This window comes from Lacerta agilis, chromosome 13 (assembly GCF_009819535.1).
Source record: "Lacerta agilis isolate rLacAgi1 chromosome 13, rLacAgi1.pri, whole genome shotgun sequence".
In the NCBI taxonomy this organism is placed as follows: Eukaryota; Metazoa; Chordata; class Lepidosauria; order Squamata; family Lacertidae; genus Lacerta; species Lacerta agilis.
The window spans coordinates 18,994,758-19,017,321 of record NC_046324.1 but is presented as its reverse complement, the minus strand read 5'-3'; the positions used below and the strand labels follow the sequence as shown (position 1 = coordinate 19,017,321).

Here is a 22,564-nt window from a genome sequence, read left to right as displayed (position 1 = left end):
CTGTGTGCCTTGCGATGGGAAACCTGTTGGCCGCCACACAGCTGAGGGAGAGCCAGTTTGGTGTAGTGGTTAAGAGCGGCAGACTCGTAATCTGGGGAACCGGGTTCGTGTCTCCACTCCTCCACATGCAGCTGCTGGGTGACCTTGGGCTACTCACACTTCTCTGAAGTCTCTCAGCCCCACTCACCTCACAGAGTGTTTGTTGTGGGGGAGGAAGGGAAAGGAGAATGTTAGCCGCTTTGAGACTCCTTCGGGTAGTGAAAAGCGGGATATCAAATCCAAACTCTCTTCTTCAGTGGGCGGATCATTTCAGCAGCGGGAAGCCTGCGTGCACCAAAGCAATAGTGTATCTCACAGCTGTTGACTGCTGCACAGCATTTTGTCGCCTCCCGCAGAGTGGCACCCGGGGCGCAGTGCACCCACCTTGTGACGCCTCTGCTTCATATTCCTGCATTGCAGGGGGTTGCACAAGATGATCCTCAGGGTCCCTTCCAACTCTACAATTCTATTATTTCTACCCCGCCTCCCCCCACCCCCAAGAAGCTCACGGAGGCGTATGTGGTTCTCCTCATTTAATCCCCACAAACAACGCTGTGATGTGAGTCAGGTGGAGAGGCAGCGACTGACCCACAGTCACCCAGTGTGCTATATCATGGCTGAGTGGTGGATTTGAACTGTGGTCTCCCAGGGCTTGGTTTGATGCTCTAAGCACTCCACCACACTGGCACCGATGCTGCCCTGTGGGTCCCCCCCCCCACAAGAAACCTAAATCCACTTGGCAGTTGTAGTGCAATGATCTGTGTCCACACTCATCTTTTAGAAGGGTCTCTAGCTTTTTAGTGTCTGTAGCAACTCATTGTGCTAGCTCAGGGTTTCCCAGACTTGGGTCTCCAGTTGTTGGACTATGACTCCCATCAACCTTAGCTAGCAGGACCAGTGGTCAGGAATGATGGGAACCCTTCTCTAGCTTAATTACAAAACAGTTACTTAACAGACCTGGCTAGGCTATTTACTTAAGAAAGGAAGTGTTTTGATAATTTTTGTGGTCCTCATTTCCTACAGAATCCCATCTTGCCGCTTTAAAATCACAGGACTGGAGGTGACCACAAAACCCCATCTAGTCTAACCCCAGGCTCATTACATTGTGGTACGCAAGCTGAGATTCTTCCTCAGTACTAATAAGCATGGGACTGCCACAATGGTTTTCTTTGCCCATAGCGGAACAAATCTGAAAGGAAGCTGGTACAATATTTAAGCAGCATTTGAATCCATCATGTAGATGCTACGGTGGAATGATTGACTGCAATGTGGTTTTAGGAGTAGAATTAGGGTGCAATAAAAGTTTTTTTTTGCAGATGGAGACTGTCAGCTGTGTCCGTTCTTGTTCCACAGGCCACGATTGCTGCGAGACGGTGAAAGTCTCTCTCTGTGCTGCCAAGCAAGGCTCCCCTCTCTTGGTGGTGGCAGAGGACAGCCTGCAGTTTGTTCAGGATGAAGCTTACGACGCAGCTCAGTTCTTGGCAACCTGCGCTGGCAACCAGCAGGCTCTGAACTTCACAAGGTTCCTGGACAAGTCCAGGCCGCCGGCTGGGGATGTGGACTTCCTGGACGAGAAAGTGGCTTTGGCATTTCGTCATCTGAAATTGCCGGCTGGGTGGAATGTGCTGGGAGCAGACCACACTGCAAATGGTAAGATGGTTAGTCGAGATCCTTCTATATCCATGTTGCCAAATTAAATGGAACTGAGTCAAAAGGTAGAGTGGAAAATCTAAATTAAAATACCTCAGTGAGTTTTGGACACTAATATTTGAATGGGACTTTGATATTGGATTGGGTTTAAAAAAAACTTATCATTTCAGTTTTCTTGCAAATGATTCCATTCTGTTGCCTCTTTCTTTCTATGACTTGTGGAAAATGTCTTCAGGGGTGAATTGGGATTGTGATCTCTGTGCTCTGTGAATATGTGGGGAATCTTAAGGTTACTATGGGATGCTCTTAAATGATGGTTGATTCTTTGCCTGGCTGTTTCCCGTTCCACCCCCTTGTGGCTGCTGCTCACGAGTTACCGTATTTTTCGCTCCATAGAACGCACCGGACCATAGGGCGCACCTCATTTTTAGAGGAGGAAACAAGGAAAAAAAAATATTTTTCTGATTTTCCTCCTCTAAAAGCCCTCTGTGTGTGTGTGTGTGTTTGTGTGTGTGTGTTTTTTTGAGGATCAGCTAAAAGTTTTGCAGCTTTTTTTGCAAAGGGAAAAGCCCTGGCTTTTTTGAGGATCAGCTAAAAGTTTTGCAGCTGTTTTTGCAAAGGGAAAAGCCCTGGGTTTTTTTTTCGAGGATCAGCTAAAGGTTTTGCAGCTTTTTTTGCAAAGGGGGAAAAGCAAAGCTCCTTTTGCAAAGGGGGAAAAGCAAAGAGGAAAAGCCCCATTTTTATGAGGTTTAACTCACATTTCTGAAAAATCTTAAGGAAAGGGAGCCATTTCTACAGTTTCCAGACAGATAATCTAATCAGCCAGTCACATGTCCTGGGGAAACAAACAACCTCCCTCTGCAGCACATTCAACAAAGGAGGGCGGGGCTGAAAGGGAGCAGGGACTCTTATCTCTCTCCCGATCTCTTGCTGATCAGCTGCTGAGCGGGGTCCTTTCAACACTCCCTTTTCCTTTGTAAAATAAAAAGCATGATCCTCTTTTGGCCCCTGGGCAATTCAGCTGCAGGGACCACCATTCGCTCCATAAGACGCACAGGCATTTCCCCTTACTTTTTAGGAGGAAAAAAGTGCGTCTTATGGAGCAAAAAATACGGTACTGTATAGCAACCACCATTTGTTCTTTATGCAAACAAGGAAACATGAGGAAAGCGACCGCAGTTGAACCAGCAATTGTTTCTGAGTGGTCACAATGTTTGCATTCAGTGGGCTTTCTTGAAACTGAAGCTCAACCACTCTGCATGCCATGACGTGCTTGCACTACATAATCAACCACCCATGAGTGCTCCACATCCTCTCTTTCAAACTTGGGAATAGAGGAAGCTGCTCTCTATTGGACCAGACCAATAGCTCACTATTACCTGTTTTGACTGGCAGCTGCTGTCCAGGGTTTCAGGCAGGGGTCTTTCCCCACCCCTACCAGGGGATGCTAGGATTGAACTTTGGACCTTTTGCATACATAGCAGATGCTCTACCCCTGAACCACAGCACTTTCATGTAAAACCTCCAATTTCCAGGAAACTCTACCTCGATCCAGCTGCCAAGGAGCTCTTGCAACATAAGATAAGGCTATCAACGGCTACTAGCTATGCTCTGCCTCCACATTCAGGGGCAGAAATTATTCTCCCTCCCACTCTACACTTAGGAGACCCTCTATTCCTCTCACATAGCTACAGTTTCCAGAGTTCCCTGCAAAGAGAGACTGACTACTTAACCACTCTGAGAACTATATGCATAGAGACAAAAGGCACCAACATTTCTGGTTTTCTGTCCTAATGTGTTCTGCACTTCAATACCTCGTTTTGTGTGTGAGAGAGTGGTGCTGTTTGGAGCCATAAGTATGGGCACTTGGAGAATGAGGTGCATGTATGAGATTATGGGAGTATGTGTACATTTATCTCACTGTTCTCCCTCTATAAACATTCCCTCCCACACGACACTTAAGAAATAGGGGGGAGGAAGTGGTTTTAGCTGGAATAAGCAGAGGTCAGACAGGCTGGAAAACCAACTAACCAATTCCACTTCTGGCCCACCAGTGTGGTTGGCGGTGGGTGAAATAAGGTAGAGCCAGGGGCAAAATATTTCAAGAGCTAACATCCAACGCAAAAACACACTTCTGTTCCGTTTAAATGCTTTTTGGAAAACTGCAGGGTTTTGTTTTGTTTGTTTGTTTGAAGTGGTAACAAGTGGCACGCTCCCTCCGACACTGGGGGCCATGCAAAGCAATCCTGGCTAATAGTCATTGAATTTGAAAGCCATCTAAGCTGTTGGCCATCCCCTCTTGTGGAAGTGGGCTTCCAAGAAACTGGAGTCCTTGAAAGAGTCCTGCAATTTCCAGACACCTTTATGGGGGCTTTAGGCTTGGCATTGATAATAGTCCTCCCATGTCACATAACAAGATATTTTTCAGACACACGGCGGGGTGGGGAGGGGCTTCCCAAAGCAATGTGTGATACAGCTGTTCTGCTGCTCAAGAGCCAAAAATCACACTGAGCATGTCAAAGTCAATGGGCTGCATCCAGGTTACAGTAGACACATTGAAATGAACGGACCTAAATTAAGCCATGTTGCTTTATTTCTTTAGGTGGAATTCAGTGTCACATTAAAGAAACCCCACACACCAAGGAGATCATTCCATCAGCATAAGCATTTCTGCTCACCAGACAAAACAACCTCCCCTCTTTCAGAGGCAGACAGATGCAGTAATGCTTCTGAAAACCCGTTGCTGAAAACTGCAGGAGAAAACTCTTGTACTCAGAGGTCCTGCTTGAGGGTTTATTCCTCAGGCACCTGGTTGGCCATTGTGAGAACAGGATGCTGGGATAGATGGGCCATTGGCCTGATCCAGCAGCCTCTTTTTATGCTCACGAGATCCCTGTGTGGTGCAGGAGGGTCCTGGGCATGTTTGGGGGCCTGTACTCAATCCACGTTTGTTGTGGGGATAAACACTGTTTTGAGCTCCTGGGGGCGGGGGGGGGAAGGGAAATAAATGCAATAAGTAAGAAATAGCATAAGAAGGGTGCAGAAAAGTGTTTGAAGCCCCAAGAAGAGAAAAATAGTTATGGGGGAAATTGCACATAAATTTCGTGTGGGGGAGCCATTTTTGCTGCAGATTAAGCAGAAGGTATCTGGAAAGACTTGCCCGGTGACCAGATTTCAAATTGTTGAGAAAGTGAGCTGCAAAGGTTATATTGGAACACGATCAGAAAGGCTGGAAAAGAGCCACTGAAAGGATCTGCTCTGGTTCCTGGGAATTAGAAAGGATTTTGGAAGTTAATCCCGGAGTTAAATGCCACCAGAAAGCTGGTTCTGTGCCTGTGGATTTCTTCATCCCTTGCATTTTGAAAAAAGTGATTTTGCATGTAGAACGTTGCAGTTCAGAGCTGCTGATGGAGGCAGGACAGGGCCAGCCCTCCCATGAGACAAGGCGAGGCGACCACTTCGGGTGGCAGGACCCACCAGGACAGCAGATGCGGCCCCCAAGCAACACATTGCATGTGGATCTTCACACACACCCCATTCCTGATGCAGAGTTTCACTCCCCACTTCTTCCCTGGCTTGGGGTGTGTGTGTGTGTACCATTTTGTGGCTTGCCTTGGGTGCTAAAATTTATTGAGCTGACCCTGAGGCAGGATATGGAAGGTATTAGCTTAGTGGTAGAGCATCTGCTTTGCACGGAAAAGGCCCTAGGTTTAGTCCCCAGCATCTCCAGCCAGGACAGGGACAGATTACCTGTCTTCAAATAATACTGCCTCTGAACAAGATCAATTGCGTTTCTTTCTCTGAACGGTTCCAGGTGTGTTTGAAGCCTGCTACCAAGCGCACAAGGTGTTGATTCCTTGTTCGGCTCTTATCGGGGTGAGGCTGCAGTGGCTTCCTGCCAAGTTTAATTCAAATATGCTTGGGGAGGCGTGCCAGGACCCAGGAACCTTTTTTGGCTTGTGAGCACAGGTGAAGGAGCCCAAGTGCTTTTGAGTCACACAGCAAATTCTGTTTGACTCAAAGCACTGAAACAAGGTCCTTACGTTCTGACGATGTGTATGCCAAAGTGTATGCAAAATTTAGGAGCTGGTGAAATGTCCCAGGAGCCCCAGGTAGCAGGAGAGATGTTCTTCATGACCTTAGTGGCAACCTAGATCTTTTTTAGATGTCCTAATCAACCAGATATCTGTAATGGTTGCTGGTGCCCATTGGGGCTGGTGGGGCAGAAGGCAGGGATCCCAACTGTAGGTGAAGCTGCAGCAAACAACAGGCAATACAAACTGATTCTGGATTTGTCCCCACCACCCTCCCCGCTGAGTTATACAAGGGGCAATACTGAGGGGCAATACTGGAGTGGCTGTAAGCAAGAAGGCAGGCAGCTGGGGGCTGGCTGAGGTTTTTTTGGGGAGCAGTACCCTGTTCGCCCGAATTGGACAGCCTCCAGGAGCCCAGGAGTTTGTGGCATCCGTGAGGGATGTAGAGCCCAGCTCTCTTGAGAATCTCTGTCTTTAATTGTAAAAACATTTTTTTTTAAAGTCCAGTAGCGCCTTAGAGACCAACTAAGGTTGTTCTTGGTACATCTGAAGAAGTGTGCATGCACACGAAAGCTTATACCAAGAACAAACTTAGTTGGTCTCTGTAAGGTGCTAATGGACAATTTATTTATTTTTTTATGTTTTGAGTGCGTCAGACTAACACGGCTACCTACCTGAATCTTTAATTGTAAAACAAAGCAAGCTGCTTCTGGGCCTCATGGTTGTGAGGGTATGTTTAGAAGTAGGACAATAAGCCTTCTAATTATAAGCCTGCAAAAGTTACTAATCTCCAAAAAAATAATAATTACTGGACTGCTGAGGGATTGCAGAGGTGGGACAACGTATTCCTGTCCTGCAGGAACTCTATGCCTGGGCACAGATGAGGGGCAGAGCACTCCAAACTTCTGCTATATAATTCCTTCTTGCCTACAGGCATAATTAATTAATTAATTAATTAATTAAATTCGTATACTGCCCTTATACCTGTAGATCTCAGGGCAGTTCCAGGTACCAGAAATGGTTTGATTCCAACTCCCATCAGCTTCCATTGAGGGAAAGGTTGCAGAGCTTCAGCCTTGCACGAAGAAGGCCAGAAATGTAGCCTCCAGAGGCATTTCCAGGTAGGGCTGGAAATGTCCCCTCCTTGGAACCCCCCCCCCCCGGAGAGCCACTGCCATTCAGTGGAGACAATATTGAGCTAGATGGACCAATGATGCAACCAGGGTGTTTTTTTTCTAGCCGGAACTCAACCCTGGCACCTCTCAGGTGGGCGCCACTGCCATTATAAGAGAACAAGGGAGACGTTCATGGTGAGTTCCGGAACCTCTTTTCCTAGAAAAACAGCACTGGGTGTAACTCAGTGTAAGATAGCTTTGTATGCTGCTATGTTCCTATGATTAGCTATGCTCACTTGGTTTGGTGGTATAGAAAGTCCAAGACTTGGAAGGTGCTACCCGTCTTTAGTTTCTTGTGTCACTTTCCTGTATCTACCAAAAAATGATGGAAAATAGTAAGAAGCAGATTTTTAAAATGGCATTTTGGTGTATATTTTTTACAGGTCACAGAAGTGAGCACAAGCTTCCTATTACAGTGGTACCTTGGTTCTTGAACTTAATCTGTTCCGGGAGTCCATTCGACTCCTGAAACTGTTTGAAAACCAAGGCGCGGCTTCCGATTGACTGCAGGAGCTTCCTGCACTCAAGCAGAAGCTGTGTCGGATGTTCGGTTTCCGAAAAACATTGGAAAACTGCAACATTTAATTCTGGGTTTGTGGCGATTGGGAGCCAAGCTGTTCGAGAACCAAGCTGTTCAAGAACCAAGGTTCCACTGTATCATCATCATCATCATCATCACCATTATAGCAAAGTAAACACACGGTCTTGGCTTATTCTACAGGTTGAGACCACAGTTAACTCATTGACAAACTAGAAAGAGTTGTGGTTCTCACTGGAAACTTCTTGTGTGGGTCTCATAGCCAACCTGTTTTATATAAACTCATAAATCACTGCTATTATCGCTCAAGGTGCTCTTCCAGAGCTCTTTGCTTGATTGAATTGCTGCAGCTGTGCTCCATCGAGCTATGCGGTAGCAGAAGCAAACATCATTTGTAATGCTACCATTATTAATAAAAAAAATGTCCTCAGGAGTTCTAAATGCAGAGATGATAAATGCTGTACAATACATGCCACGTAGTGCAGATGAGTTCTTTCAAGTTGGTTGCAGACTGAGACAGACAAGATTATTTTATTTGTTTATGGAACATATTAGTCCCTACGCCTTTTAAACGATATGTAACTCAAAGCAATTTACAACAAGAAACAACGCATACGTTAAAACCAGTTCAAAACTAAACTAAACTAAAATCTAAAATTCATTATATATATATATATATAGAGAGAGAGAGAGAGAGAGAGAGAGAAAGAAAGAAAGACAGAAAGAAAGAAAGAAAGAAAGAGAGAGAGAGAAAGAAAGACAGAAAGAAAGAAAGAAAGAAAGAAAGAAAGAAAGAAAGAAATGGCAGGACTAAAACATCCTATCAGCTCAGACTTAATTTTATCAAACTATCAGGTGGTGTCTGTCAACCATGGGGAGAGAATATGGTAATGAACATTCTGTTTCGGACCTTGCTAGGTGTCATCCAGAAGATGCGTACACATACTGCTATGCATACACATACTGCTGGGTGTGTTGTACACAGAACAGGGGGAGGAAAGTAAAGCGGTGCTTATCCTATAAGTTTTGCCAAGACCAGATGCCTTTGGTCAGGGGTCAGCAACCTGCGCCTATGGGGGCAGTTTAACCTGCCCCCAACCCATCCCCAAACCGAGCCTCCCACTTGGTGAGTCCCTGTGCGCTGTGCTAATCCAGCAGGGCGTGGGGACTCGCTTTTGCAGTGCTGGAAATCGCGTCTGTGCATGCCCAGATGCTGGAAATCATGTGTGCGCTCTCCGGCCCACAGAGATATCTCTGTGGGACTTGACTGGCCTAGGCAGGCAAAACCTTGCTGACCCCTGCCTTTGGCCATCGCTCACCTGGTGCTGGCTGTTCCATCTGGCTACCTAAATTGTTTCCATCGCAGCTACTCATTAGACGAACTGGACTGCTGCCCTCATCATCCCTTTTTCCTTTTGTGCCATAAGATATAAAAAAAAAACCAGATTTTTGCAAGCTTCTGTAGAAGCCTTTTTACCTAAAGCGTATGTTTGTGTGTCCTTAAATAATGTTCCTTTGTGCAGAGAACTGCCTTTTTGTCGTTTTGTCGTTTAGTCGTGTCCGACTCTTTGTGACCCCATGGACCAGAGCACGCCAGGCACTCCTGTCTTCTACTGCCTCCCATAGTTTGGTCAGACTCATGTTGGTATCTTCGAGAACACTGTCCAACCATCTCGTCCTCTGTCGTCCTCTTCTCCTTGTGCCCTCCATCTTTCCCAGCATCAGGGTCTTTTCCAGGGATTCTTCTCTTCTCACGAGGTGGCCAGAGTACTGGAGCCTCAGCTTCAGAATCTGTCCTTCCAGTGAGCACTCAGGGCTGATTTCCTTCAGAATGGATAGGTTTGATCTTCTTGCAGTCCATGGGACTCTCAAGAGTCTCCTCCAGCACCATACTCTTCAAAGTGCAGTATAAAAAAGTAATGACCAATACAAATGCAGGCAATCCTGTTTCCTTAAAAGCTGCTCTGCAAAGTAAGTCTTTCTGCAAACAAACAAGAAGCCCCGCTTTGTTTACATGTCTTGTATTTCCTTTGTGCGAGAGAATTTTGGACTGTTCTTTTCTGTCTCTGGAGTGTTTTCTGCCTGTTGTTCTTACTACAGTATGTCCTGGAAAAATCCAGTGTGTTTGAGTTGCATATTGCCTTTCAGCAATGCCAAAATCCTGATTTATTTGAAATGGGCTATGAGAAGGAGAGAGACAGCCTGCTAATGAAGGCAGTAAGCCGGCTTTTCTTTTAAGGTGGTGTAGAAATTCTCTTAGCTACCTACTTATTTGGGAACAGGACAGTGCTTGGTGGCATTTAAGCGCAGATTGCATACTGAGTGAGAGGTTGTACTGTATCTTGTTTCAGAGTAGGGTTGGAGAACCTCAGCCCTGGGGGATTTTGACCTGGTTGGAATCCCAGCAGATCTTAAGGCAGGCAGGTATTGTGGAAAGCATTTATTTCAGGTCATTTAGGGCTTTTTAGACGAATGTCAACACCTTGAATCAGGCCCGGATGATCAACAACTTCTGAGTTTGAGCCAATAAGCTCTTTGTTATATGTTTCCCAACTGATTTAATTATTAGCTTCTCTTGGCTCACAATGGCACTTTGGCTTTTAATACCAGCCGTTCGACTCTTTATATGTGTGTGTGTGTGTGTGTGTGTGTGTGTGTGTGTGTGTGTGTGTTATGTGAGAGAAAGAGAGTGCAAATGTTCACTCATTCCACCTCCTTAATATTAATGGAGATTTCTAGAGATGGCATTAAAGCTAAACACCTTTTGTTTCTTTCTGGTTCTTCTTCCTCTCAGAGAATGTTCCCCGGGAGACATTGATGCATTTTGCTGTAAGGCTTGGACTGCTGCGGCTTACGTGGTTCCTCTTGCAACAGCCAGGTGGAAGAGGAGCCCTCAGTGTCCCCAACCGTGAAGGAGCCACTCCTGTGAGCTTGGCCTTGGAGAAAGGCTACCAGAAGCTGCATCAACTCCTGACAGAGTAAGGCTAACTTTCTGATTGCAGGGGTTTCTGAGTGGTCTCTCACCCAAGCACTGACCAGACCCATACATACCTGCTCAGCTTCAGTGAGGTTGTTTTATTTTATTTCAAAAAATTGATTGTTTTGAAAAGCAACAACCTTGAAGCAGGTCCCCCCCCCCCCCTCCAAAGAAAACCCACAATGAAATTATCAACAGGAGGAGAGTTAAAACAGATATGAAAAAAATTAAGAAAATAATTAAAATCAATGATAAGCTAAAAGCTAGATTAAAATGCACCCCAACATTCTGAGTACAGTGAAGATGCCTGCCTGATGTCAATAGGCAGGGCGTTACGAACCATTCCACTCTAAAAGACAGGTTTCTTACAAATGCAGAATCAGTAATAGGTACCACTTGTAACAGTGCCAGTTCCACTGCATCTCTGAACCATGCCCTGGGATGCTTGTTTGGTTTTCTATAGCTGGTCTCTCGCCTTACATGCACAGATTCCTTCCCTGAACAACCTTAGCCACAATAAAGTGTCACCACTGCATGATGTTAGTTGTGGTTGATGATAACCAAGGTTTAGCATTGTAAAACTGGTTTCAGTTTTAACAGGAGCCCTGGTTAGTGTGCTGATCAGTGCCAAGGTAGCCCGTATCCCTGTCAATTATACAGTGTGGCGTATTGGTTAGATTGTAGGACTAGGACAGGCTTCCTCAACCTCGACTCTCCAGATGTCCCTGACCACTTTCCCTGCTAGCTAGGGATCATGGGAGTTGTAGGCCAAAAACATCTGGAGGGCCGAGGTCTCCACACAGCCGTGAAGCTCACTTGGTGACCTTGGGCCAGCCATTGCATCTCTCAGCCTAACCTGCTTTATAAAATGGGGGGGGGGGGCGGGCGAGAGAAGCATGTACACCACCTGGAGCTCCTTGGACGAAAGTTGGGATACAAACTTAATAAATTAATAAATGGAATTAAGGCTGTTGAGGGAGGAGGAGACTTTGCCTGCAGAAGCTCCCAGGTTCAATCTGTGGCATTTCCAGTTAGCAGGCGGTGGGGGAAACCCTGGAGACTGGCTTCCAGTCATAATTATACTAGCAAATTGTCTAATTCGGCAGTTAGTTTTTCTTTTTCTTCTTCTTTATTTTTCTTTTCTTTTCTTAGTTTATTGAATGTATTTATCACCTCCCACAACAGCCTCAAATGATCCACAAGAATAAAATACAATGTACTGTAACAGTAGAAAAAGCAAAGCAAAACAAAACCCCTTAATAATCTAATCAGAATAAAAAACACCCTATCACTGGGTACTTCCAAAATACCCAGGAAGGCCTAAACATCAGTGCCTGGTGCTGAAACTATGACTAAGGTGATGCCAGACAACCCTCCCTGCAGAGAGCGTTCAGAGGATGGCGAGCTATGGAAAGGGTCTGTTCTGTGGTCACAATAACAATGGCCCATCCATTCCAGCTTCCTGTTCTCTTGTCACCTTTGGTCTTCCCTTGGAGGCTGCATGAAGAGAAGCCCCTCAGATGGTGATCTCAGAGCCCGGCCAGATTCACATGTGGAAAGGTGGTCCTTTATTAAGAACCCTATGTTCTTATCACTGTTCTTGCCTCCGAGTCCCCTCTTTTTCCACTTGCACATCCATCTGCCAAGTACCGCCTTCCTAAACAGCTTTAGAGCTCTTAATCTAAGTGCCTGTAATCTCTGTGCAGCTAATCATGGCCCTGGCAGCATTGAGGGAAGTACTAGGAGCCAGAATGAGTCACCCCCTCCATCGACTGCCATGCATATTACATTCTAAAAGTTTGAAGGGGTATATTCAGATCCTAGAGCATCTTCCTCTAAGCTTGGAGTCATTTGTTTGGGGGACAGGCATTTGTTTTAATGTGTCTGTTGTTTCAGCAAATGCGGCTTGGAGCTGCAATATAAAGGGTTACTGAGCAGGTTGTGAAACTGTAAATCGCCTCTTCAGCACGGCAACACGGCTTTCTCATTACAGAGCCAGAAGGTTCAGTCTGACCCATTGAACCAAACAGGAAATCCTTGCCTATTCTCAACAGTAGTGGTCTCTTAGCAGAACTGATTCCATGATGCATGCTTGGACTATAGCAATGCCCTCTACGTGGGGCTACCTTTAAGGTGACCCGGAAACTACAACTAATCCAGAGTGCAGCAGCTAGACTGGTGACTGGGAGCGGCCGCCAAGACCATATAACACTGGTCCTGAAAGACCTACATTGGCTCCCAGTATGTTTCCAAGCACAATTCAAAGTGTTGGTGCTGACCTTTAAAGCCCTAAACGGCCGCGGCCCAGTATACCTGAATCGTTCAGCCCAGACACTGAGGTCGAGCTCTGAGGGCCTTCTGGTGGTTCCCTCCCTGCGAGAAGTGAGGTTACAGGGAACCAGGCAGAGGGCCTTCTTGGTAGTGACGCCCACCATGTGGAACGCCCTCCCATCAGATGTCAAGGAAATAAACAACTATCTGACTTCTAGAAGACATCTGAAGGCAGCCCTGTTTAGGGAAGTTTTTAATGTTTGATATTTTATCATGTTTTTAACATCCTGTTGGAAGCCGTCCAGAGTGGCTGGTGAAACCCAGCCAGATGGGTGGGGTATTAATAATAATAATAATAATAATAATAATAATAATAATAATAATAATAATATATGGAGACGGCATGTAATTCAATGGGAGGGCATCTGCTTTTCATCTGCAGAAGTTTCCAGTTTCCCAGGATCAATCCCCAGTATTTCTAGGTAGGGCTGGGAGAAGACCCCAGTCTGAAATCCTGGAGAGTCTCATGCCAGTCATTGCAGACATTGAGCTACGTGGACCAAAAGATCTGACTCAGTATATAGAATCATAGAGCTGGAAGGGGCCATGAGGGTCATTATACCTCCTGCAATGCCGGACTCTTTTGTCCAACATGGGGCTCGAACCCATGACCTTGAGATAAAGAGTCTCATGCTCTACTGACTGAGCCATCTACCTTGTGTTCCTGGTCTAAGTTTGTATTGTATACATTCAGCAGGGTCCTACAGTTTTTCCTGAACTGGGCCACTTCAGGCTGCAGGTGAGGTCCTGCTTGAATGTTCCCCCCAAGGAAAAGAACCCCCTGCTTCCTGGCCTGTGGGAAAACGCTGCCCTGAAGGGAATGTCACCCTTTTGTAGCAGAGGCATGAGCTTGAAAGACTTGGTCACTTCCTTCCTTAAAAAAAATGCAGCCTGCTAAAGGTTTTTAACAGTTCCATTTCGTACTCAGCTTTAGTTAATCTTCAATCCAGAGCAGAAGAACCCAATAATTACATCACCACCGCCACCATTAGAATCAGTACATTGCAAAATGGAAAACCGAAATGAAAACAAGCTGATAGTTACAATTTAGAAAAAGACATAAAATGATGAGTAAACTTTAAGCAACAGTAATTAATATTATAACCCAAAATATCAATTGAAAATTGAAAAGAAAGAAAAAGAGAAAAGAAGAAAATGGGGAGCAAAACAATATATTAAGAACAATAATTACATTGTTCCAAACCCTTGTGCTGAGCTGGCAAAGCACTTCATTGGGCAGCTTGGTGGAGTAACCTGAAAGGGAGTTGTCTTTCCCCCCCCCGCCAGACATTTAAATCACATTATTTCCCGTGAAGAATCCTTGGAGCTGTAGTTTACCCCTTGCAGAGCTCCGTTCCCCAGCACCCTTAGCAAACTACAGCTCCCATGATCCTTTGGGGTAAATGACAAGCTTTAAATGTGTGGTGTGCATGCATCCTTTGTGAGCCACCAGGTGGCCAAAGAGCACTTTGATTCCCGAGCTGATAAGGGCGTGAGAACCACAGCCAGAGGTAGGATTCTCCTAATGGGCGGCAATTACAGCAACTGGAATTCATAATACATATGCCGCAGTAACCCCAGCGACTGCTGTTGTGTGCGGTTTTCTTTTTTGTTTGTTTGCATCCCATGTGAACATTTCAAAACAGGTTGGCTTACAAAGGTGTTGTCCTCTTGGAGGAGGGGAACGCTTCTTGCTGGCCTGTGAGAATAGCTCTGTGTATGCTTGGTATGTGTATGGTGCTGGAGGAGACTCTTGAGAGTCCCATGGACTGTAAGAAGATCAAACCTATCCACTCTGAAGGAAATCAGACCTCAGTGCTCACTGGAAGGACAAATCCTGAAGCTGAGGCTCCCGTACTTATGGCCGCCTCATGAGAATAGAAGACTCCCTGGAAAAGACCCTGATGTTGGGAAAGATGGAGGGCACAAGGAGAAGGGGACAACAGAGGACGAGATGGTTGGACAGTGTTCTCAAAGCTACCAACATGAGTTTGACCATACTGCGGGAGGCAGTGGAAGACAGGAGTGCCTGGCGTGCTCTGGTCCATGGGGTCACGAATAGTTGGACACGACTAAACAACAACATGCTTGGAGGATGAGGGGAAGGGAGAGAAATCTGAAGAGCAGGGGTACAACCAAGTGCTTGGCATCACATCCACAACATGGATTTAAGCCACCACATGACCTCCCCCAGAGAATCCTGGGAACTGTGGTATGTTAAGGGTGCTAGGAATTGTATCTCTGTACAGAGCAAGCAACAGTTCCCCAGGATTCTTTGTACGGTGTGCATGTGACCCTGTTGACTTGGGTTGTGCCCTAGGAGTTTTGTTGCTTTTCTGGGTCCTTGCAGACAGTTGCAATGGGGGGGGGGGTTCAGTTACACACCAGCAAATTAAGTTTGGGGCCGTTATAGCTGATCTAGGAGCTCTTGTGCAACTAACCCACTTCCTCAAAAGATCAAACTCTTTTTTTGGGGGGGGGGGAAGTTATGGGAAAATTCACTATGCAGGTGTGGAATAAACACATGCAACATCGTCTTACCCCTGCACAAACAAATTGGAATAAATGCTTGTTGAACAGCCAATGCTGTCTCATCTCCCTGCAAGCAAATTAGGATGAAAGTTCAGTAAACAGGTTATTGGGAAGCACCCTCTGAGTCTTCTACCTGTTACCAAGGAAATAATTGCATAACATCTCGTAGAAGGACTCCTGGCAACAAAGCCGGTTGTTGGGGCAGAGCGCAGTGCTCTTGTTAACTTCGTCCCATTCACTTCTTTGTGTAAAAGTGTCGTGTGACTCATAATAATAAGTCAATGACATAAGTAGAATTGCAAATCCTTTCATTTTTTTTTTTTAAAAGAAGAGAGGAGAGAGGGATGCAGTTAATGTAACCTATGCAGGTGAGATCCTGTAACGGCAGTTCCAGTTGCACTGACTGGCATATGGAGTAAGGTGATCCTGTGAGTAGCTGAAATGAGAATTATTTTTTTGTTTTATTTCACAATATTGTGTGGTTGTAATGAAACTTTAAAGCAGTTTACAAAAGGAATGGAACAGGCAGAAGATTCATAGGGTGTTCCATCACCACACTCCAGCTCAATCAAAGACAGGTAGGATTTTGAACCTCAGTCATCCTGTTCAAATGCTCCATCCTCCACACTTAGCAGATTATTTTTGTAGAGTAATCTATACTCTCTTTGGATAATATGCCCCTAAGAGAGCATTCCTGACGATGCCTGAGTGGGCTTGGAAGGAGTTGGAGAGATATGCTTTGATTGTACCGTTAATAAGCTAGTTTGGGCTGCAATATATAGCCCGTTGGCCAACTTTGTAATGCATTAACTCGAGTTTGTGGGTTTAACCTTTGGTGCTGTTTGTCATTTCAGAGAAGGAGCCAGCGAACCAGATTCCTGGAGCGCCTTGTCGCACACAGTACATTCCGGGGAGTACTGTGTGAAGTACCATCGGGGGCTAAACATTTATACCCTGACGGTCGAAACGAAGGAAGGAGCGGGATCGAGCATGGAAAGCGACGTCGTCTGCCTCCAAACGCACATACAGAACCATCAGCACATGGTGAGGGCAAGAGGACTGTGTCAGTTTGGCACACCAAGCTTGGAGTATATATAAGGGGTTAAAAAAAACCTTTCCAACCATTTAGTTCAGAATTTCATGGGTGCTTAATTGCCTGCTTTTTTTGCTCATGCACAATTTGGGTTGTTTGTCTCCCGTTTTTGGAAGGGGGAGGGGAATGACGTGTGTTTAGGGCAGGAGAGGAGAACTGGCCCAATGAAGACCCCAGTTTGGCTCACAAGGCTCTTTTCCCTGAACAATGGCCACCTGACTCTCACACAACTCTGCAACTTGAGTGCTTGGCTTGGCTGGAATGTGCCTGAATCGTGTGCGCCTGAATCGAGGAGAGAGTTGTGCGAGAGTTGTGTGTGGAAAGGAGCTCACTGTACAGAGGTACAAAAACTACATAAATCGCTGCACCTGCTTTTGACTCTGGCCCCTCCCACCACTGGCATGTGGCCCTCAGAAGGTTTCAAAGAAGGGAATGTGGCCCTGAGACTGAAAATGGCTCCTTAACCCCTGCCGTAATTGCATCTTGCATTATAGATCCTGCATTAAGCAGGAGGAAATAGGGAACACTGTGTTTCTTTTGAGAAATGTCTAGATTTCATCAGCTCCTGGAACCCCAATTAGTAAAATAGAGTCTTATTGATAGGGCTGTGGTATGTATTAAAATAAACAACACTTTAACCTGTCGCTTCACACTCCCACTGGTAAAGTGCAGCCAGCAACACATCATGTACCAGGATTTTTTAAAATGATAGCGCAAGCACTGGATACGGGTACATCATGTCTGACAAATCGGAAAGGCTATGTTTAGATGGCCTTCCTCTGAGGCCTGGTTTGCTTCACATCTAATCTAATTTGGATTTGGACCAGGGCCTGCAATTATTTCATTTCAGTTCGTGCAGGGTCAGCTGAGAGGCTGTCGGCTTCCTCTGGAAAGGGACTGAGGTCCCCCCCCCCCCCATTCAGTCTGTGTGGAAGCAGAATGACTTCATTCAGAGGATGATGGACAACTCCCATTTCCCTCTCTGCTCTCTCCAGGACACTTCTGTGTTTCCAGAACAAGTGTCACTTGTCCCTGTCTCTCCTCGTGGTGCTGGCTGGGAACCAGCTGAAAATTCTCCCTCTACTCTTGCAACAGCATCAGTAGTCACAGGAGATTCAGCTGAGGCTTCATTTGAGTGTGTCCACTTGTGCTGATAATTTTCAGAGAGGGAGGGGAGAGAAATCTATTCTTTTCTGAAGTGTGGGTGATACTTGGGACAAAGAGCGAGAGTAGAGGCGCATTACTTTTACGAATCAGCTGTGTGCGCATTGCTCTCACACACCATGCAACCGCAGAATCTGAATGCTGGATTCAGCATCCTGAGAGAGCCCCCACTTTGGATTTAAAAAGTCAAGTTTGTAGGCTTGAAAATGTGTGAGAGCATCGCAGCTATCAAGGCTAGCTCTGTACTGCATCTCAGCTGCAGGGAATCACAAGTGCTGGTGTGCTCAGGTCTTGCTTGTGGGCTTCCCACAGGCATCTGGTTGGACATTGTGGACTAGATGGGCCTTCAATCTAATGAAGCAGGCCTCTTCTGTTCATGGTGAAATCGTAGAAGCATAGAGAGAGGCAGCTAGGTGTGTTCAGCACAATTTCCAGAGGACAGCGGTTCTCTGCCCGACATAATCATTCCTTGCGCCTCCACATAACAAAAGCCTTGCAAAGTTTGAGCTAGAGTCCAGCATTCTGTTTTCAACAGCACATACTCAGGGTGATTGCAAAACTTGCAATCAGGGCAAGCAGTTTTGTCCTCCAGAACAGCTGGAATTTAGCGGTAGACTGCCTCTGTCGCTGGAGGTTTCACATAGCTGTAACGGTTAATAAATACTTCTCTATTAACTTGCATAATTTAACATTTAAAGCCAGCTAAATAAGTGTCTCTCTCCATGACTTGTGGCAGCAAATTATGTTACATTAAACACTCAGTTTCAGAAGCTCTTTCCTTTGGCCTGTCCTAAACTGTATTGCTAATCACTTTGACCCCCCCCCATCTACCTGGTCCCCTGAATTCTAATTCTAATTTATCATTCTAGAAAAGTCCCCTCTCAGTTGTCTTTCTTCCCACAAACTAAAAAGCTTCAGTGCCTTTCCTTTTGGGGAGGGTGTCCTGAGTCCTTCTCATTTTGGATGCTGTTCACTAGCTAAGGTGTGTCAAATTGTTCAGAATTACTTTTTAATTGCTCAGTTTGCATGATGTCGACACAATTCAGGGAGACCAACTTTTCACGAAAGAGAGATTGAGTTACTTTATGCAGAGTTCTATGTGCGCATGTTTAAAGCAAAGGGTAAGATAAAAGCATAAGAGCCGCGCTGCTGGATTAGACCGAAGGCATATCTGGCCCAGCATCCTGCTTTCACAGTAGCCAGTCAGGTGCCCATGGAAAGTCTGCAAGTTTTTCATCCAGGGCATAATTGCATTTTCTATTTATTGGGGGCCGGGGAAGGAAATAATAAAGAAGAGAGTAATCTAGCCTACAGCCTGAAATGATAAAAGCAGCTAGGGAGGTTAATCTGGCAAAAGTGCGTCATAAACCAAAAGCAGCTAAGCTCACTGAGGCTCTGGGTATTTGCAGAGGAAAGGCTGGGGGCAGGAAACTGGTGGCCCTCCCAATGTTGTTGGACTACCACTCCCTTAATCCCTCCTCATTTGCCATGCTGACTGGGGCTTATAGGAACTGGAAGGGCCACAGGGTTTCCTGTGAAAAGTAGTTGTCAGCTGGCAGCTTGGAGCCCAGTCCTGCTCCATTTGAGGTGGTCTTCCATGGGCACGTTAAGAGCATAATAAAAGTCCTGTGGAAACAGGCCAATGGCCCATCTAGTCCTTATTCCCACAATGGCCAGTGGGGTGACTGTGGGAAGCTCACAAGCAGGGCTTGAGCGCAGCAGCCCTCTCTTTCATTTGTGATCCTCAGCAGCTGGTACTCATATATATTGTCTCTGACAACAGCATTTAGAGGCAGATGGTTAATGAAGGCTGGGGTGAACCTTGCTGTGTGTGTCTGTGTCTGTGCACACGTTTTTCCCTTGTGGAAGGGAGGTGAGGGCCACATCCCAAAGTGGCTCTCCAGCAAAACCTAGTTGAAAAACAGGACAGTAAAATGCTGCAAGAATCTTAACAGAAAAGCACATCTGCTTTGCACGCATAAAGTCCCAAGTTTAATCCCTGGCATCTTCAGGTCAGACTGGGAGAGGCTCCTGCCTCAAACAATGGGGAGCCAATCAGTGAAGACAATACTGAGCTAAATGGACCAATTATCTATCTTTCTGTGTTCCTATGATTGCCACCCTGGGACTGATGTCTTTCTATGGTTAATTTTGTGTGTGTGGTTTCTTTTACAAACAATTAATAGAGCTGTTACAGAAAACTATTAAGTTACTCGAAACATAGCACGTGTACTTCCAGAGCATGGTACGATAAATGAATGTAAATCTCCTCTCCTCTTCTCCAGAATACCAGTGAACACCCACACCCTGAGCAGAAAACCAGTTGCGAGGACTGTATTTGGGCCAGGGAGCTGAGGGCCACACAGCTGTTCCGAGCTGCCATCCTGGTGAATGATGGCAGAAGGAAACCAAGGAGATGCTTCTGTCCCCTGGCTCTTACTGCGATGCAGGTTTTGGCCCTTGCCTGCCCTGAGAAGATAGACAGCTGAAGGTGCGCTTAGACACGCCAAAAGATTCGTTGAGGCTGGAGGAAGCGGCAAACCCAGAGTCTTCCTGTGAGAGTCGAAATACAGTTACCAGGCTGCACAAAGAGGAAGAGGCGGAGTCAGTCTTTGCTGTAGAGGCCGGGGCAGCACTGGAGGCAAATGACAGCAGGCTGAGTGCACTTGCCGGACTTCACAGTGCTGTCGGCCTCCCGCCCTGTGGAAATACAAGCCAGGAAGTTGGGATGACAACCCCCAGCACTGCTTTGGAGGAAGGATACCTGTGTGGAAGGGGTACCTCTGACCAAGAAGTGCAGACAGCTGAAGTGAAAGAAGCTGGAAGTGTCCCTTCGAAGCCTCTGACTTCCTGCAAGGACCAGGATGCAAGTATGGGGCAGGGCGAATGCAGGAGTTGTACGGGGACTGCGGATGCTGTAACCCAGCAGCGTGTGGTGAATGGGGAGAGGGATTGTGAGCCTGCTGGAGCCACGGAAACTTTGCTTCCAGCCGGTGCAGTGCTGAGAGAGACTGCTGCACACTTCCCAGGAGACAGGGCTGCTTCTGCTGCCCGCAAAGGTGAGAGGGGTGAAGCGGTGGATCTACAAAGTGATGCACCTGCAGATAGTGGTGCAGGTGTTAGTCTTTTCGAGAGCGGAAGTAGCAAAACGGCAGGATCAGAGACACCCAGCGACAGCAGGAAGGAGGATTTTACAAAGTGTCCGGAGGGCTGTGAGCTTCCTGGTGAGGAGGCGCAGAGCACAGCCCCGAGCCCTGCAACAGAAGCGGCGGCAGCAGCAGTGAACGTGATGGGGATTTCGGAGTCTTCTCCAAAGCATGACCCTGGGGTGGAAGTGCATGAGTGTGGGCAGAAACCGGAAGGTGGAAACCTGCCTACTGACACTCATTCTGATGCCAATGTGGAAAATGATGAGCTGGGTCGAACGTTTGTGGTGGAGCCCAAAGCCCCTGGTGTCACTGATACGAGAACAGAGCCTGTGGGTGAGGTGGGGGATAAGCAAAAAGACCTTGAGCCGATGCAATTGGGAACCGAAACTGCTAGCTGTGGCTGTGGAGGAAGTGCTGCCTCTACCAGCCTCAGCCAGGGGGCATCTGATACTTGCGATGCTCAGAAAGGAGCTGTCAACGTTGAGGAACAAGTTAGCGCCCCTGTATTGTGTGCGGATTCTGCTGATGCCTCTGAACTGCAGGCAGGCTCACTCAGCCCTCCAGTGTCGTCCCCTGCTCAAGAGGAGCCTCCCAAACAGGCAGAGGTGGAGGAAAGCGGCCGAGAGCTGGACCGGTTTAGCAAAAGTGCTCAGGAATTCATTGCCGTGGCTTCTTCCTTGCTTGTCGAAGAAGCGATCCAGCAGGCCCAGCTGATCATCGCTCAGGAGAGCAAGGCCAGAGCGGCCCCTGTTGGCCAGGAGGCATCTCTGCAACACCAGGACCTTGCCCTGCCTTTGTGTGGCAAGGGCACTGAGTGTGCACAGGATAATGTAATGGGCACACCCTCTGCTATTCATAATAGAGAATCCAAACAAATCCAGGAAGTAGGAGCAGCAGCAGCAGCTGCAGAGACAGCAACAGAGCCGACGGCGGCTGCCGCAGAGGGAAGCCCTGTTTGCAGCGAGGAAACGGCAGAGACTCTCTCTCTGGTGGCTCGCCGGGGAGAAAACCAAGAGGGCTTTGCCTCACTGCTGCCTGTAAGTGGACAGGAGCTGCCTGGCAAGGAGGAGGCTTTGTCGGAGGGCCCGGCCCCAGCAGCTGTTGTGCAATCCCCTCCTCCTTGTCGTCAGGGCAAGGAGCTCGGAGGCAACGAAAATAATGCTAAAGCAGGGTTGAAGGGGGAAGCCTCCAGCTCAGGCACCGATGAGAATGCGAAGGCGGGTGTCTCTGGGGATGCCCTGCCAGGCCCTGGACCGCCAGAGGATGGCTCTCTGTGTCCCTGCGAGGCCCCCTTCCCCGATGCTACGCTGAACCAAGAACTTGAGCCCAGCTGCCCAGATCCGTGTGCAGCCCCTCCACCTGGTGGGGCCTCTGATTTAATGGAAGCTCCCTTGGTCACTAGTGATCTACCTGTTGCAGCCATTTCTTCCACGGGAAGGAGGTGAGGAGGTGGAGAACGTGTCTTCCAGAGTATTGCTTCAGCCGATTGCCGAAGAGCCCCCATGCGATGGGGACCCTGGCTCTGAAATGTTCTTTTTGGCCAGCAAAGGGGAAGCTAGGCCTGGAGTTGAAGCAGCCCAGCTGGAGGGCCTCGCTCAGCCCAGCAATGGCAAAGGGGAGGAGAGCCAAGCTGAACAGGGTTCCCAGCTTCTGCAACCTTCTCCCTGCGTGGCTGTCGAGCCGCTGGGAAAAGGGGAGGGCAGCAGGTTCTGTTCAAGAAGCTGACGGTCCCTTGGTGGATAATGTTGACAAGACAGTTACAAGCCCCGATCAGGCAACAGCCGTGGCAGAAGCATGTGGTCCCTTGGTGTCTATGGCTGGAAGCTCTGTGCAGATCGCCCCCTTAAGCAGAGTCCAGATCTGAGGCCCAGCACGTGGCGGA

At 47.2% G+C, this 22,564-nt stretch overlaps 1 protein-coding gene across 2 annotated transcripts in view; it reads left to right on the top strand.

Annotated features, from left to right (window-relative positions):
• The window catches only part of LOC117056443 (A-kinase anchor protein 13-like), a 108,433-nt gene extending 88,384 nt beyond the window's left edge, over positions 1 to 20,049 (top strand). For both annotated transcript variants that reach the window (XM_033166809.1, XM_033166808.1), the window contains 4 exons: positions 1,393 to 1,689; positions 10,231 to 10,414; positions 16,131 to 16,320; positions 19,819 to 20,049. In XM_033166809.1, the coding sequence (XP_033022700.1) occupies positions 1,393 to 1,689; positions 10,231 to 10,414; positions 16,131 to 16,320; positions 19,819 to 20,022 (875 nt within the window). In that variant the 3' untranslated portion in view covers positions 20,023 to 20,049. The remainder of the gene's footprint in view (positions 1 to 1,392; positions 1,690 to 10,230; positions 10,415 to 16,130; positions 16,321 to 19,818) is intronic.
• Positions 20,050 to 22,564: the final 2,515 nt, after the last annotated feature.